At 43.9% G+C, this 17905-nt stretch overlaps 1 protein-coding gene across 3 annotated transcripts in view; it reads right to left on the bottom strand.

The window, feature by feature from the left end:
• The window catches only part of ADGRV1 (adhesion G protein-coupled receptor V1), a 774317-nt gene that overhangs the window by 20845 nt on the left and 735567 nt on the right, over positions 1 to 17905 (bottom strand). For all 3 annotated transcript variants that reach the window (XM_073624499.1, XM_073624500.1, XM_073624501.1), the window contains 2 exons: positions 14414 to 14605; positions 7078 to 7231 (listed from right to left, as the gene is read on the bottom strand). In XM_073624499.1, coding sequence (XP_073480600.1) covers positions 7078 to 7231; positions 14414 to 14605 — 346 coding nt within the window. The remainder of the gene's footprint in view (positions 1 to 7077; positions 7232 to 14413; positions 14606 to 17905) is intronic.

Here is a 17905-nt window from a genome sequence, read left to right as displayed (position 1 = left end):
CCCATGCCCAGGGTGCTTTGTCTGGCAAAGCAGCGGCCTCTTCCCTCAGCTCAATGTCATCAGTGACTCCTTCCCTAGCTCCACCATGTCCTCATGAGGATTCCCTCGAACTGTTTGACCACAGTGTTGGGTACATGCTCCAGGAGGATGCCCAGCGTTTGGAAGGCTCTGATGACGATACTGAGCTCGATGAAGGCAGTAACATGAGCGCGGACAGAGGGGGTGCCCAAGAAGGACAGCAATCTGGCAGTCATGCTCCCCCTGCTGCAGCATACTGCCAGGTTTGCTCCAGTGATGAGGAGGGAGGGGATGATGAGGTCACTGACTCAACGTGGGTGCCTGATAGGAGAGAGGAGGAGGAGGAGGAGGAGGAGGAGGAGGAGGAGGAGGCGGCAGCACATCACCAACGAGGCAGGATGCCCTCCAGGGGCCAGCCTAAGGGCAGCACATTGACTGCATCACACCCCAAAGCTCCACATGTGCAGGGCGCTGCAGTCTCTGCGCGTTATTCAAAAAGTTCTTTGGTGTGGGCCTTTTTTGAGACGAGTGCATCAGATCGCACCGCTGCTATTTGCAACATATGTCTCAAGCGTATCTCGCGTGGCCAAAATATCTCCCGCTTGGGTACCACATGCTTGACCAGACATATGTTGACCTGCCATGCAGTTCGTTGGCAAGCGTATCTAAAAGACCCACACCAAAGAACAAAGAGGATCTCTCCTTGCTCCTCATCAGCTGAGATTTCCAACCCCACTAGACCTTCAGTCCTCTCTGAGACCTGCAGTGAGAGGAATGAAGGTGTAGAATTAGGTGTGTCACAGCCAAGTACTTGTGGGCAATCTGCTTTTGGTACACCGACGTCAGATTGTACCAGGCAAATTTCCCTGCCCCAGCTGCTGCACCGCCGAAAGAAGTTTGCTCCCAGCCATCCACATGCCCAGCGGTTGAATGCTAGCTTGGCAAAATTGCTAGCACTTCAACTGCTGCCTTTTCAGTTGGTAGACTCTGCCCCCTTCCGTGAGTTTGTGGAATGTGCGGTTCCTCAGTGGCAGGTACCCAAACGCCACTTTTTCTCACGGAAGGCGATTCCGGCTCTCTACCGGCATGTGGAAGGCAATGTCCATGCCTCGCTGGACAGGGCGGTCAGCGGTAAGGTGCATATTACCGCTGACTCATGGTCCAGCAGGCATGGACAGGGACGTTACCTAAGTTTCACGGCGCATTGGGTGACTCTGCTGGCAGCTGGGAAGGATGCAGGACAAGGTGCAGTAGTGTTGGAGGTTGTTCCGCCACCACGCCTCCAAAATGCTGATTGTGACACACCTCTCTCCTCCACCCCCTCCTCTTCTTCTTCCTCCATGGCCTCTTCCTCGGAACCAGCGGTGCTCCGTAGGCGTTCAAGGGGCTACGCAAGTACGCAGGCCAAAAGATGCCATGCGGTGCTTGAGCTGGTGTGCTTGGGGGACAGGAGCCACACTGGGGCAGAGGTTCTGTCAGCTCTGCAGGGGCAGGTTCAGAGGTGGTTGACGCCACGCCAACTTAAGGCAGGAATGGTGGTTTGCGACAATGGCACCAACCTCCTCTCTGCCCTCCGACAGGGACAAATGACCCATGTGCCCTGTTTGGCTCACGTCCTTAACTTGGTGGTGCAGCGGTTCTTGGGCAGGTACCCGGGCTTACAGGATGTCCTGAGGCAGGCCAGGAAAGTCTGTGTGCATTTCCGCCGGTCATATAATGCCAGTGCTCGGCTGACGGACCTCCAAAAGGAGTTTAACCTGCCCAAGAACCGCCTAATCTGTGACATGCCCACCAGGTGGAACTCAACGTTGGCCATGCTGCAGCGGCTGCACACGCAGCAGAGGGCCATCAATGAGTACCTGTGCGACTATGGCACCAGGACAGGGTCAGGGGAGCTTGGTTTTTTTTCCCCACGCCAGTGGGCCATGATCAGGGATGCATGCACTGTCCTGTCACCATTCGAGGAGGCCACGAGGATGGTGAGCAGTGACAGTGCATGCATCAGTGACACTGTCCCCCTTGTCCACCTGTTGGAGCACACGCTGCGTGGAATAATGGACAGGGCACTTGAGGCAGAACAGAGGCAGGAAGAGGAGGACTTCCTTAGCTCTCAAGGCCCCCTTTATCCAGACAGTGTTCCTGCGTGCCCGCCGATCACACAGGAAGAGGACGAGGAGGAAGAGGAGGAGGAGGAAGATTGTGTCAGTATGGAGGTGGAGCCTGGCACTCAGCATCAGCAGCAGTCTTTAAGGGATCAGTCCCAAGAAACACATGGACTTGTACGTGGCTGGGAGGAGGTGGCTGCGGACCATGTCGTTCTTAGTGACCCAGAGGACTCCGGACCGAATGCCTCAGCAAACCTACGCTGCATGGCCTCCCTGATCCTGCAAAGCCTGCGTAAGGATCCTCGTATTCGTGGTATCAAGGAGAAGGACCAATACTGGCTGGCAACCCTCCTTGATCCACGTTACAAGGGTAAGGTTGCGGACCTTATCTTGCCATCGCAGAGGGAGCAGAGGATGAAACATCTTCGGGAGGCCTTGCAGAAAGGTCTGTGCAACGCGTTCCCAGAGACTGGGAGGTTACAAACTCCTGTTTCTGGACAACGTGTTGCTGAGGCTTCGGTCAGTCAAAGAAGGAGCGGTGGAGAAGGTGGCCGTCTGACCGATGCGTTCAGACAATTTTTTGGTCCGCAGCCCCAAGGTATGATCGGTTCCAGCAACCATCGCCAGCGTCTGTTTTACATGGTGCAGGAATACCTAGGGGCAAGATCAGACTTGGACACCTTTCCCACCGAAAATCCTCTGGGTTACTGGGTCTTGAGGATGGATCACTGGCCAGAGCTTGCACAGTATGCAATTGAGCTACTGGCCTGTCCTGCATCCAGCGTTCTTTCGGAACGCACATTCAGTGCTGCTGGAGGCGTGGTAACCGATCACAGGGTGCGTCTGTCCACCGACTCGGTCGATCGGCTGACCTTCATAAAAATGAATGAGTCTTGGATCACCACCAGCTACCAAGCACCTGATGCTGATGTAACCGAATAATTTTTTTTGAAATCTCAGATCCCTTCAAAGACTGCCTATGCTGATGCTGAGTGACTATCCCTGAGTAATTATCCTCTTCCTCCTCAATCATCACGCTGATAGCTTGTAAGAACATTTTTGGTTCTGGGCGCCACCACCAGTGCCTAAGGCACAATTTTTCAGCCCCTGTTTAACAGGGGCGTGTAATTACAATTTTTGATGTAATACTTTGCAGCAGGGCTCGTTCCTGCATTCCAACTAGAGTGTCTGTGAGGGGTTGCAGTGTTGTGGCACCAGCACCAGTGCCTAAGGCCCAATTTTTCTGCCCCTGTCTAACAGGGGCGTGTAATTACAATTTTTGAAGCAATAATTTGCAGCAGGGCTCGTTCCTGCGTTCCAACTAGAGTGTCTGTGAGGGGTTGCAGTGTTGTGGCACCAGCACCAGTGCCTAAGGCCTAATTTTTCAGCTCCTGTTCAACAGGGGCATGTAATTACAATTCTTGATCTAATATTTCACAGCAGGGCCCTGTGAGGGCTTACAGTGTTGTGGCCACAGCAACACCTAAGGCCCAAATTTCTGCTGAGTATATAGGGCAGGACCCTACTTTCAAACATCTAACTTACAAACGACTCCTACTTGCAAACGGAAGGAGACAACAGGAAGTGAGATGAAATCTACCCCTAGGAAGGGAAATTCTCTCCTGTAAGAGTTAATATGGGAAAACAAGTTCTCCTTTCCACTGATGCTTTCCAATCCTTGTTCCACAAAAAAACCCAAATTTTCAAAAAACATTTTTCATTGGGACAAAAAAGTGAGGTGAAATCTTCTGAAGAGGAGGAAAGACAGCAAAACAAATGTCACAGGGGTGATAACCCTTCCCTATGTTTTCCAAAAAGCTTAGAAAAGATTTTTTGGCTGGAGCTAAACACGTTAAAAATGTTCAAAATTACAAACAGATTCTACTTAACAACAAACCTACAGTCCCTGTCTTGTTTGCACCGCCTGTATACTGCTGTTCAGAGTATATAGGGCCTGGTGGCCCCACACCTTTCCTTATTTTAATTTGGGTGCGGGGTTCCCCTTAATATCCATACAAGACCCAAAGGGACTGGTAATGGACTGGGGGGTACCCATGCCGTTTGTCTCACTGATTTTCATCCATATTGCCATGACCCGACATGACATTAAACCCGCAAGCAGTTTTAAATGAGATTTTTTCCTTTAAAAATGACATTTGGTGCAGGGACTGTTCTAAACATGGGAAACACGCGTCACTTTACAGGCATACTATAGACACCCCCCAGGTACGATATTTAAAGGAATATTTCACTTTTTTTTTTTTTACTTTAAGCATCATTAAAATCACTGCTCCCGAAAAAACGGCCGTTTTTAAAAGTTTTTTTTGCATTGATACATGTCCCCTGGGGTAGGACCCGGGTCCCCAAACCCTTTTTAGGACAATACCATGCAAATTAGCCTTTAAAATGAGCACTTTTGATTTCGAACGTTCGAGTCCCATAGACGTCAATGGGGTTCTAACGTTCGTGCGAACTTTCGGTCCGTTCGCGGGTTCTGGTGCGAACCGAACCGGGGGGTGTTCGGCTCATCCCTAATCAAAAGGTGTATAAATATTCAATAGGGAATGAGAGGGTACCCTTACCGGATTCGTAGGATGCACATACCATATGGCAGTACGTCAGAAAGGCATAGGGAGAATCTCCTGTAGTATCCAGACCCGGTGATGTCTTTGTAGGCCACAAGCCCTGATGGATGCTGGTAGACACGAGCAGGAGTGGAACGACCAGCAGGATCAACTCGGAGGCATAGGTGTCCTTCCAGCTTCAAGCTCTCTTTAGCTCTGATAGCAGCTCTTCAGCTCTGTTGCTGAATTTTCCTAATTTGAAGAGGTACTACTCCTTACATGGACCTTTTTTCACTATTTTTCATTATTTTTTTAATTGTTTTGCTGTTTCATATTGCACACAGGACATTTGTCTATCATTTGATGCTTATATGTTTTCACATCCACAAAGGTGTTCACTTCATATGCTCTTACCACATGTTTAACCACTTCCCTACCCAGCCATAGTCATATGACGTCCTGGGATGGGATCTCCCATCCTGGGTGGACGTCATATGACGTCCTGGGATTCCCGGCCATCTAGGGGGCGCGCGCGCGCCGCCGGGGGCGCGTGCGCGCGTCCACCGCGTTGCTCGGGACCCGGTGCGTGTGCCCGGCGGCCGCGATGTCCGCCGGGCACACGCGATTGCCCGTTAACCGGGCCAGACCGTGGATCTGTGTGTGTAAACACACAGATCCACAGCCTGTCAGGTGAGAGGAGACCGATCTGTGTTCCCAGAACGGAGGAACACTGATCGGTCTCCTCCCCTTGTGCGTCCCCTCCCCCTACAGTTATCAGCATTCCCTAGGAAACATATTAACCCCTCCCTGCCCCTAGTGGTTAACCCCTTCACTGCCTGTCACATTTACACTGTAATCAATGCAATTTTATAGCATTGATCACTGTATAAATGTGAATGGTCCCAAATATGTGTCAAAAGTGTCCGATGTGTCCGCCATAATGTCGCAGTCACGAAAAAAAATCGCGATCGCCGCTAAAAAAATAAATAAATATTTTTTTTTTTAAAATGCCATAAATCTATCCCGTATTTTGTAGACGCTATAACTTTTGCGCAAACCAATCAATATACGCTTATTGTGATTTTTTTTACCAAAAATATGTAGAAGAATACGTATCGGCCGAAACTGAGGAAAAAATTTGTTTTTAAAAAAAAAAATTGGGATATTTATTATAGCAAAAAGTAAAAAATATTGTGTTTTTTTCAAAATTGTCGCTCTTTTGTTTATAGCGCAAAAAATAAAAACCGCAGAGGCGATCAAATAGCACCAAAAGAAAGCTCTATTTGTGGGGAAAAAAGGACGTAAATTTTTTTTGGGTACAACGTTGCACGACCGTGCAATTGTCGTTTAAAGTGCGACAGCGCTGAAAACTGAAAATTGGCCAGGGAAGGAAGGGGGTGAAAATGCCCTGTATTGAACCGGTTAATATTTTAGCGCTGCACTTTTTTGTTGTTATTTTTCTTTGTACTCTGTTAACTCGTTTTATATTTTATTGTCAAACTTTCGCTCTGGTTATTTTTTTTTTTGTTTTCCCATGAAAACCAAATAAAAAAAAAGTTCCAAAAAAAAAGCTATGTGGCCTTAGCGAGTGTAATCAGTAGCTGGACAAAAAATTACAGTGCATTGATGTAAGCACTGGACTTTTTTATTATTGCCTATGGATATTCTCCAACATGTTAGAAAACCATCCAAAAAAAGCAAAACTAGACAATGCTCTTGGGCTAACCACTGTTTTAAAAGGTCAATGTCCAGCAAGCATGTCTCACTCCTGAATAGCATCCACCACGTATAGAATCAGTCTACAACATCGCTGCTTACTTCTTAAATTAAACTTTGTTTCCCTAGCAAAACCTCCTACCAGACATGGGATTCCACTGACGCATTTCACCCTAACTCAGTGCTTGGTAAAATAGGTGGGGGGGAAAGCAATTAGTAGTGGTGTAGCCTATCTTTAGGCATGGTGGATGTTGGAAAAAAACACTTCTATAATTAAATGATCTTTTCTGCATAGAAAGGGAACAATTTTTCAATGCTGGCAATACACGTAACAATAAACAATCAATCAATTATAAATGCAGTCATTACAAACAAAGTTACATCCAAAATGATTGTTAGACACAACCAAAACTAATGGTTGAATTCCGGGGAATATTCTTGTAGAATCCACTTCCTTTTTTTCCTTTAAATGTTTGCTTATGAATCAAAAAGATTGTTTAATGCAATTGATTCCTAAGAGATGCAATGATTCCAAAGAAATTAATGTTAGGGTAACTGATTATTTCATTACATGTATGGCCAACACAGTGTATGCTGGGTGTAAACACTGCCCAAGTTAGTTTAAACTATGTAAATTGAATTTGTACAGAATGCATAGCCATTGAACTACATACCAGCTTTTAGCACAAATATTAAGTCATCAAATTCTTGAAGTTCCTCATCAGCGACCAGTGAACCATTACTGTATCCCCCTGATGGGGTGTAGGCTGTACCATTTTGAGGGCTGTGCTTTTCCTGACTGCCAGGCTGCCCCCAGTCTGAGGAAATCTGAAATATAGGCAAAGTAATGGAAAATTAACACTACGCCATGGAAAAAATACACTTACACAATAAAACCAGGGGGGGGCATTTAAATTAGTTTGCCCTTCTATTTAAACATAAAAATGAACTGCTACTTTGGTTCTATAATCTGAATAGAATATACCCAGCAATCCTAAAATCATAATTTCTAATACTTAACCTATGAACCCCAATTGCCTATAAAATAAAAAGGCAAGGGAGGGGCAGTCTGAAGTTCTATTATTTGAAGGAGTATATTCTCTGCATTCCACTACACATTTACATTATATTTACAGATGTGGGATAAGATCTGGACTTCAGCTTTCAAATCTTCTAAATGTGTGGTGCAGTGAGACCACTCTAAAAAGTATCTATAGGAGACTGGGGGAAGGAAACAGGGATGTTGGCTATGGCTTCTCTCATATAACTCATGCATGCAGAGTCCTGTGTTTGAGGATGGCCTTATCAGTAGGGATGGGCGAACGGTTCGGCCCAAGCATAAGTTCGGGCCGAACTTTGGTTGTTTGGATGTTCTGCGAACACCGAACAATAAGCGGTGTTCGGGGCAAATTCAAAAGCCGCCAGAACACCATTAAAGTCTATGGGACACTAACATGAAAAATCAAGTGTTCATTTTAAAGGCTTATATGCAAGTTATTGTCATAAAAAGTGTTTGGGGACCAGGGGACATGTATCAATGAAAATGTTTTTTTTTTTAAAAACGGACGTTTTTTCGGGAGCAGTGATTTTTTTAATGCTTAAAGTGAAACTATAAAACTATAAAAATGAAATATTCCTTTAAATATTGTGCCTGGGGGGTGTCTATAGCATGCCTGTAAAGTGGCGCATTTTTCCATTGTTTAGAACAGTACCACAGCAAAATGACATTTCTAAAGGAAAAATTGTCATTTAAAACTGATCGTGGCTGTAATGACTTGTCGTGTCTCGGCAATATAGATAAAATTAATTGAAAAAAAGAGCATGGGATCACCCCCAGTCCATTACCAGGCCCTTTGGGTCTGGTATGAATATTAAGGGGAACCCCGGATCAAAATTTAAAAAAAAATTGTATGGGGGTCCCCATAAAATTCATACCAGGCCCTTGGGGTTTGATATGGAAATGAAGGGGAACCCTGCACCAAATTTTTTAAAAAATGGCGTGGGGTCCCCCCCATAATCCATACCGGTCTGGTATGGATTTTAAGGGGAACCCTGCGCCAAAATTTTTTAAAAAATGGCGTAGGGGTCCCTCCAAAAATCCATATCAGACCCTTATCTGAGCATGCAATCTGGTAGGCCACAGGAAAAGAGGGGGGGATGAGAGAGCGCCCCCCCTCCTGAACCGTACCAGGCCACATGCCCTCAACATGGGGAGGGTGCTTTGGGGTAGCCCCCCAAAGCACCTTGGCCCCATGTTGATGGGGACAAGGGCCTTATCCCCACAACCCTTGCCTGTGGTTGTGGGGGTCTGCGGGCGGGGGTTTATCAGAATCTGGAATCCCCCTTTAACAAGGGGACACCCAGATCCTGGCCTCCCCCCCTGTGTGAAATGGTAATGGGTACAAATGTACCCCTACCATTTCACAAAATGGTAGGATTTTTTCTTTCTTTTTTGGTCCGTTGCGATGTCGTGGGCTTGTCCCAAGCTCTGTCGTTTTTAACATTTTGACACTTTTTTTGTGAAATGGTAGGGGTAAATTTGTACCCTGTTACCATTTCACACAGGGGGGCAGGCCGGGATATGGGGCTCCCCTTGTTAAAGGGGGCTTCCATATTCCGATAAGCCCCCCCGCTCGCAGACCCCCACAAGCACAGAGCAAGGGTTGTGGGAATGAGGCCCTTGTCCCCATCAACACGGGGACAAGGTGCTTTGGAAGGCTACCCCAAAGCACCCTCCCCATCTTGAGGGCATGTGGCCTGGTATGGTTCGGGGGGGCGCTCTCTTGTCCCCCACTTTTCCTGCGGCCTGCCAGGTTGCATGCTCGGATAAGGGTCTGGTATGGATTTTGAGGGGGACCCCATGCCATTTTTTTTTTTAAATTTGGCGCAGGGTTCCCCTTCCTTTTTTTTAAATTTTGGTTCGGGGTTCCTCTTAACCCTTTGAGGACCATAAGATTACCGTCATCAATATAAAAATAATTATATTTTTTTCCCTTTAAGAATGTATTTGAACAATAAATAAAACCATTTCTACACTTGTGTAATTTTTTGAGGGGGAATTATGACACGGGACAAATGTGTCCCTATGGTCCTCAAGGGAGACAAGGTTACAAGCATTGTCTGTTTCTGGAACTTTAAATTTATTTTACAATGAATTCTAAAGAAGGTCATAATAAACTGAGTCAAATTCTGCTACTCTAAACTAAACTATTTTGACATTTATTCAGATACTTGCTCGAAACTATTTTAACAATAACATGTATTTATGTACCTATGTTAACAGCCTCATGGTAGGCCAAAACCAAAAACGTATGCATCAAGGTACTGTCACTGTCTAAAAATGCAAAAATCTCAATATGTGATAGCCTACAACAGTTCAGGCTATGATAGTCAGCAAAGCAGTTGCGTGTCTTTGTGTAACAAAGGTGCATGTTACATGTATCGCAGAGGCTGTCCACGTGAATTTCATTCCCATGTTTGGCACAATGAGCACATCGTTTGCGTCTATCGCTTCTAATGATGGAATGTTTCGGCTTTGGTGCTGGAAGGACACTTCGTGAACTTCTGGCTGGCGCTGACGGAGCTTTTCTTTGTCTGTTGGAGTATCCACCCACCAGATTCCTTGCTATCATCTGCCGATATTCCAGTGGTGTAATTGCTTTGTACTCTGGGTGCCTCTCTTCATTTGCTTGTATATAAATGAAGTGACTGTTGTTTACAGCAATAACTAGGAGGTCAAAGAAAATCATCAAATAAAACTTTATTTTTGACTTCCGGTCTGTCTCATAGGACACTTTCTTCTGATCTATCAGGTCCACACCCCCCATGTACTTGTTGTAAATAGTAACAATGGTTGGACATGGAATATGCAGCTTTTCTGCACATCCTGCCTGCCTTCTCAGCACATGCGCCATATCATCCTTTTTGCATGTAAGGAAATTTGACAACAGTGTCACTGATCTATTGTCCATGCATTTTACACATGTGACGCCATTTGCACTCATAGTATCCACATCTCGTTTCATTTCTTTGTCAGCTTTCAAGTTTTTGGGCATATTTTTTCTGTCCACGCGAACTGTGCCACAAAGGTAGATCTTCTTCTGCAACATCTCGTATTGCAGCAGTGGAGAATTTAAAAAATTGTCGATGAAAACCTGACAGCATAGCAGTTCTAGTTGTTTTGTCAGCATAACAATAACACTCTCTCCAAGACCATGTTCTGTGTCTGTTTTTCGTCCAGTATAGATGTCAAACTGATAAAGGTAGCCTGAGATAGCATCACATCTGCACCATAGCTTGAATCCCCATTTCACAGGCTTGTTTCTGATGTACTGCTTCATGATGTTTTGACCTTTATATTTTATCATGTGCTCATTAATCGACTGTTGCTTGCTTGGATTTCTCGCAGCCTGGAAGCATCGATTGACGTGCTCGATCAATGGACGAACTTTGAAAGCTCTATCACACTGGGGATGAGTTCTAGGTAACATGTCCTCATTATTTGCAAAGTACAAAGCAGAGCAAATTGCTTCAAATCGAGCACGATTCATTGTATTTGCTATACATGGTACCTGAAGATCTGCCTGAGTAGACCAATAGTCTCTGATCGATGACAGAACATAATACCACATAACAAGACATATTCCAAAGAAGGCTCAAAGCTCATCTGCATTTGCCTGGAATGGAATGCCCTTCTGTTTCATATAAAGCTCACTTTGCTCCACAACGAGTGAGACTAAAGTGCTGAAATCAGATGCTTGTTCAAAGACTTCAACAGCATCAATATCTGCAGAGTCACTTGTCCATAGTCATATTCAGTAGTGTTTGTTATGACTTTAGTTGCTCCCCTTTTCCACCTAAAGTCAAAACCAGTGATCACTGACTGAGTTTTTGAACTAGATAGCGACTTTTTCGGCAGAAGCAGTTGCTCTCCTTCTTCGGAGTTCACTGCTGAAGTCTGGAGTGTACATTTACGTTTCGGTAAGCCATATAGCATCAAAGGTTTGACAGGTAGAGCTGTACAAGCTAGGTTTGTGCTAGAGCTGGGTTCAGTTGATGATGAAGGATCAGGATGCTCTATGATCACTTCCTGGGTAACACTGTCAACAGCTTCAAGCAAGAAACTCTGATCTTATTCATCAAGAGTGAGGTCCTCTTCATCACTGTGGTCAGCAAACAACAGCCGTTGTATATCCTCTTCACGTATTGTAAACAAGCGTTCACGCCGTGCCATCGTGTTTGAGGCCTTGCTAAGAACAGATGAACAATAGCGAATAAAATGGGTTATGACATTTAGTGACTCTGTCACTTCATGTAGCTGAAGAAGTGAATGCTTTCCTTCAGCTGCCTCCTGATGTACTGCTGTAATTAGATAATAATACTTGTGTAATGAAAATGTCTCCTGTACAGCACACTTCAATCATACAGCAATGGGACAGCACTGTCCAACAAACATACCTTTCTCACTGATGGCTGACTGACTTCAGTTATACAGAATTTCTTTGTGTTGCATCTCCTCACTCCGCCCTCTCTTCTTCTCCAATGGTTACAGGAGTGAGTGTAGCACATTATCTTGTTCCACTTATTCTGTACAAATTATCTTTTACTTTCTAACGCTGCTATTGCTTAGCATAGCATTAGCTGTATGCCTGTGTACATCTATTGTCATGCTGAATGACAGTTTTATCAGTTGCTGTTGAGTTCCAAGAGGCAAAACTGTACAGTAACTGGAAAACTGCTTTTTATCGACGGTCCTTAAAGTTCTACAGAACTCAGATAAAGCAGAGGCTGAATGACTTCTATACCTGTCCAAAGTTATTTGATAAACAACTCTGCATAGTGGCAGGGTTTCTTTAAGGTATGGTCCGTTGAGGACCATAGGGACATATGTGTCCCTGAGCAAAAAATGTCAGCCAAATTGGTTCAAATGATAAAATCTCTCAAAAAAACATGTGTTGTTGTCAAACACAGGTCTATCAACAAATATCAGATGATCCAATAACAGCTGACTATTCAGGTCACTTTTTATGGAATGCCAAAAGAAGCAATTTTTTTTTTTTAAGTTTGTACACTTCAGTTGCTGCAACTAAGCCATTTCATGAAATAACTGGCAAAAAGCTAGATCCATTTGTTGATAAGAACTAATATTTTGATTCAAACCAAAAAAAAGTATTTTAAGTTCTTAGTCAGATTTATCTATATTGCCGAGACCCGAAAATTCATTACAGCCGCGATCAGTTTTAAGTGACAATTTTTCCTTTAGAAATGTCATTTTGCTGTGGTACTGTTCTAAACATGGGAAAAATGCGTCACTTTACAGGCATACTATAGACACCCTCCCGGGCACAATATTTAAAGGAATATTTCATTTTTATAGTTTCACTTTAAGCATTAAAAAAATCACTGCTCCCGAAAAAACTGCCATTTTTAAAAAAAATGTTTGCATTGATACATGTCCCCTGGGGCAGGACTCAGGTCCCCAAACACTTTTTATGACAATAATTTGCATATAAGCCTTTAAAATGAGCACTTTTGATTATTCATGTTCGTGTCCATAGACTTTAACGGTGTTCGTGTGTTCTGCCGAATTTTTTGCATGTTCGCATGTTCTGCTGCAAACTGAACAGGAGGGTGTTCGGCTCATCCCTTATCAGCAATCAGCCAGCAAATCTGGCTTCACATTTCTATAAGACAGCAGAAGCTAGGAGAATAGTTGAGCCCAAGAAAACTGGAGCATGACCTCAAAACCATGCTGGATGGACCACTTGGTCTTTTAATGCTGCCAGTCTTCTATGTTTTTATGAAAGGTATGTGTGCTAAAAATGCACTTCTCATTTAGAAAACTGAAACAAACAAATGAAGCAATGAAGTGGAACGCAAAACTATATTTTTTAATTGATATGAATATGACAGTTACTCCCAGTGACTGGATATTGTGTAGGTGATGAATTATTAGGGGACAGTTAATATCAATTTACAATTAAGCAGATGAGGTCCATATAGTCATTTCTAGAGTAAAGTGAAACCTGAACTCCAGTTTAAACTTTTAAAAGTAAAGTTACTGCTTAGCAGCAGATACCACATGATGCCATCAGTTGCTTTTGTCAAACAGAAAAACACCTCCTATGCTGCATGATGTAGCTTGTCTTTGTTAAAGAGGCTTGACATTTCCTGACTTCATGACCAGGGTCTACCACCTGTCATATTACTGTCTAATTAGTGTGCTGACCGCTGTGACAGTCTCATTGGACACTGGCATATCAGCTGGCAGAGGTTTACCCTGAAGAAAAGAATAGTCGTTCCAGTAACAAAGTGAAATCAAATTTAAAGAGAAGCACAGTTTTTCAGACCCCTTGTGCTATCAGCTCTTAGGCAGAACCACGAAAGTCTAAAATTTACTTTTTCGACCAGATTTGCAAGAAATACAGTAACCACCACTACTTAAAAAGCTAGTTGCTTATTAGTCAAGCAGACCCTTTAGCTTCAGTACATTCTCATTTACTGGCCTAGAACAGGCATGCAACAAATAATGTTAGTGTTAAAGTTACAACAAGTAGCAGACAGAGTCTCCAAGGGATTACAATCTAAGAATAATTTTACAGTCCTCCTCCCCAATCAAGCATAAGTAAAAACACTTATCTACTGTGTATTGGTTGATAACTTCATAGAAGTTGAGTAATGTCCAAGTCTGTATGAAAGTGGGAGGGTCCCAGAACCAACCTGACCCACATCTAATATAAAATGTATTTTTAACTTTCAAAGGGCCCTTATACAGTTGCACTATTGCCCCTGGTCAGAACTGGTCAGAATGTGCATAATTGTTACAGGTTAGTGGCTGAGAGAGTAGTAAAACCGTAACTTTAAAAAAACTAGCTTTTTCTGAACAAGGTTAGCAATAGCACCACTCATATTCTTTCAGCACAGGTCAAAGTATGTATTTAGCATCTATTCAGCCAAATTAACTCCTTTTACTGTAAAGCAGAGTTGCCTTGAACATGTAAATCATATTACCTCCTCCATTGCACTAATGAGGTTCTGAGTGGATTTGCTGATCTCAGCTCCAGCTGGTGGCATCCCACTACTGGGTGTAAAGAAGGCAGAAGCAGGGCTTCTAGGTCCATCTGTCTCAAGGCTGTAACTGGCTTTAACCGGGCAGCACAGCTGATTGTGCATAATAAAGTAAACTACAAAGACATACAGACCCTGTGAACGAAAGAGAAGTAAACATCAAGATACATTGTGTGTGTTGGGGGTTATTCTTTTAAAAAACATAGCGTATAGGGTAATCTCTAGAAGATAGAATGATTTGTATCAGCCATACAACTAGAGTGTGTAGTCAAAAAAAGTTTGCATAGTAATTTGTATGTACATTAGTTTTGGGCAAATGGGGCAGAAAACAAATGTTATTAGGCTATTTCCTGTACTGGTTGACTGTTTTCATTGATTTCGAATAAAAATACCCACATTTGGCCACTAAGTATCATAAAATATCCCTATACTTAACACCATATTGTGGCCAAATGCTGTATTTTCAGTTTTAAATTCAGTTTTAAATTCAGTTTTAAATCCCGACTAGCACAGGAGGCCTAATTACATCTGTTTTTATTTTAATATTTTTTTTGCATGCACTTTCACTGGGTGTTGTGCAAATTTTTTATAAATAGACCCCTCTGTAGTCTTTAAATGCTAACAATACACCTTCAGGGGTGCTTTAGACCAATCAAACTACACAGATTAACACTGGCAAACCATGTACCTAAATGGTATATAGCAGGAGTATTGATTTAAAACTCAAGGAGGTGTGGCCTGTGAATTTTTCTTCCAGCAGAGGTCAGATTCTCATGTTTGTGCTATGAGTCAGATTCTAGTATATATGTAGTCATTTTATAGCATTTTGTACAATTTCCTTAGCATTGCAATAATATTTATTATCATTATTTAGAAACTGCATTAAACATGTGGACAGTTTGAACTTGGATCATCACAGTGCCCATCAGAATGCCTCCTTACTTCAGGCATCCACATCAGACTGCCCCCTTGCATCAGGTGTCCCCATCAGAGTACCTCCTTAGAATTTCAATAATATTTATTATCAATTCTTAGTAACTACATTAAACATGTGGACAGTTTGAACTTGGATCATTAGAGTGCCCATTAGAATGCCTCCTTACATCAGGCATCCCCATCAGACTTCCCCTTTGCATTAGGTGTCACCATCAGAGCACCTGCTTACATCAGGTGTCCCCATCAGAGTATCCCCTTACATTAGGTGTCCCCATCAGAGTATCCCCTTACATTAGGTGTCTCCTTCAGATTGCCCCTTATATCTGGTGTCCCCATCAGAGTATCCCCTTAGGTTTGGTGTCCCCATGGGACTCTTCCCTTACATTAGGTGTCTCCATCAGACTGTCCCTTTACATCAGGTGTTTCCATCAGACAGCCCCCCTAACATCAGGTGTCCCCATTAGAGTACACCCTTAAATTAGGTGTCCCCATCAGACTGCCCCCTTACATCAGGTGTCCCCCTTCAGAGTACCCCCTTACATTAGGTGTCTCCATCAGACTGCCCCCTTACATCAGGTGTCCCCATCAGAGTACCTCCTTACATTAGGTGTCTACATCAGACTGCCCCCTTACATCAGGTGTCCCCATCAGAGTATCCACTTGCATTAGGTGTCTCCATCAGACTACCCCCTTACCTCAGGTGTCCCCAGCAGAGTATCCCCTTACGTTAGGTGTCCCCATCGGACAGTTCCCTTACATCAGGTGTCCCCATCAGAGTACCCCCTTACATTAGATGTCTCCATCAGACTGCCCCCTTACATCAGGTTTCCCCATCAAAGTACCCCCTTACCTCAGGTGTCCCCAGCAGAGTATCCCCTTGCGTTAGGTGTCCCCATCGGACAGTTCCCTTACATCAGGTGTCCCCATCAGAGTACCCCCTTACATTAGGGGTCTCCATCAGACTGCCCCCTTACATCAGGTGTCCCCATTAGAGTACCCCCTTACATTAGGTGTCTCCGTCAGACTGCCCCCTTACATCAGGTGTCCCCATCAGAGTACCCCCTTACATTAGGTGTCTCCATCAGACTGTTCCCTTAGATCAGGTATCCCCTTTAGAGTACCCCCTTACATTAGGTGTCTCCGTTAGACTGCCCCCTTACATCAGGTGTCCCCATCAGAGTACCCCCTTACATTAGTTGTCTCCATCAGACTGCCCCCCTTACATCAGGTGTCTCCATCAGACTACCCCCTTACCTCAGGTGTCGCCAGCAGAGTATCCCCTTACATTCGGTGTCCCCATCGGACAGTTCCCTTACATCAGGTGTCCCCAGCAGAGTACCCCCTTACATTAGGTGTCTCCATCAGACTTCCCCCTTACATCAGGTGTCCCCATCAGCGTACCCCCTTACATCAGGTGTCCCCATCAGCGTACCCCCTTACATTAGGTGTCTCCGTCAGACTGCCCCCCTACATCAGGTGTCCCCATCAGAGTACCCCCTTACATTAGGTGTCCCCATCGGACTGTTCCCTTAGATCAGGTATCCCCATCAGAGTACCCCCTTACATTAAAAGTCTCTATCAGACTGCCCCCTTAAATTGGGTGTCCCCATCAGAGTGCCCTCTTGAAGCGCCAGGCAGGTAGACGGCAGGAACCGGGAGACAGAGCAGGCTGCAGATCTGAATGGAGGAAGTCTTGTTTCCAAGCAGTGCTGGAGTTAGTAAAAAGCTTTACTTGTATTTGCCCCTGCACAACCAACCTATTGGGTTTCTTAAGCCTGCACAGTGCAAGAGCTGTATGACAGTGTGAGAATGTAAGGAACATCTTTCAGTTTCTTGTGTTTAGACTACACTAAGAAAAGAAATTAAATTCATACTTTACCCTGTAACCATGAGCCTGATATTATAATAATAATTTTATCTCTACAATGATAAATACACCAGTTTCAGTATAACTTGTTTACTAAAACGACATCATCTTTATGATATTGGCATGCGATATGTGTATAGTATATCAGAAATGTTGTCTGTGTGGGAAAATAGGTGCTCTATACTTATAACCTTTACAGCTAAGCCAGAGAATCCCCAGCTATGATTTCCCTGTAGGCGATAATGTTAAGGGTGTAATTGTTTTACAGGTACTTTCCAAAGAGTAATGTAATAAGGACATAGGTAAAAGATTACTGGATAAATGCAAAACACGGTTATATTTGGATACACTGTGACAGCTCTTGTAATAAAGGATAGTTACAGGAAAACAAGTACTTTCCTTACAGGCAAAGTACAAGAACTGTAAATACCCTGTCTGTATATAGAACAAGATAATTTACTCTATCAAGCATTATCTACCAATCTACAAGAAGGAATAATTTATTCTATTAACTAACTGAGTCATGAATGGTATAATGCAGAGATTGGTTTATACATAATGTTTAGCACATATAAATGCAGTAGATGGATGTACTAAGTATTTCCAGGACTCAGCTTTCTTTAAAGCACATG

This window comes from Aquarana catesbeiana, linkage group LG01, assembly GCF_042186555.1.
Source record: "Aquarana catesbeiana isolate 2022-GZ linkage group LG01, ASM4218655v1, whole genome shotgun sequence".
NCBI lineage: Eukaryota > Metazoa > Chordata > Amphibia > Anura > Ranidae > Aquarana > Aquarana catesbeiana.
This window is presented reverse-complemented; position numbering and strand designations above follow the sequence as displayed.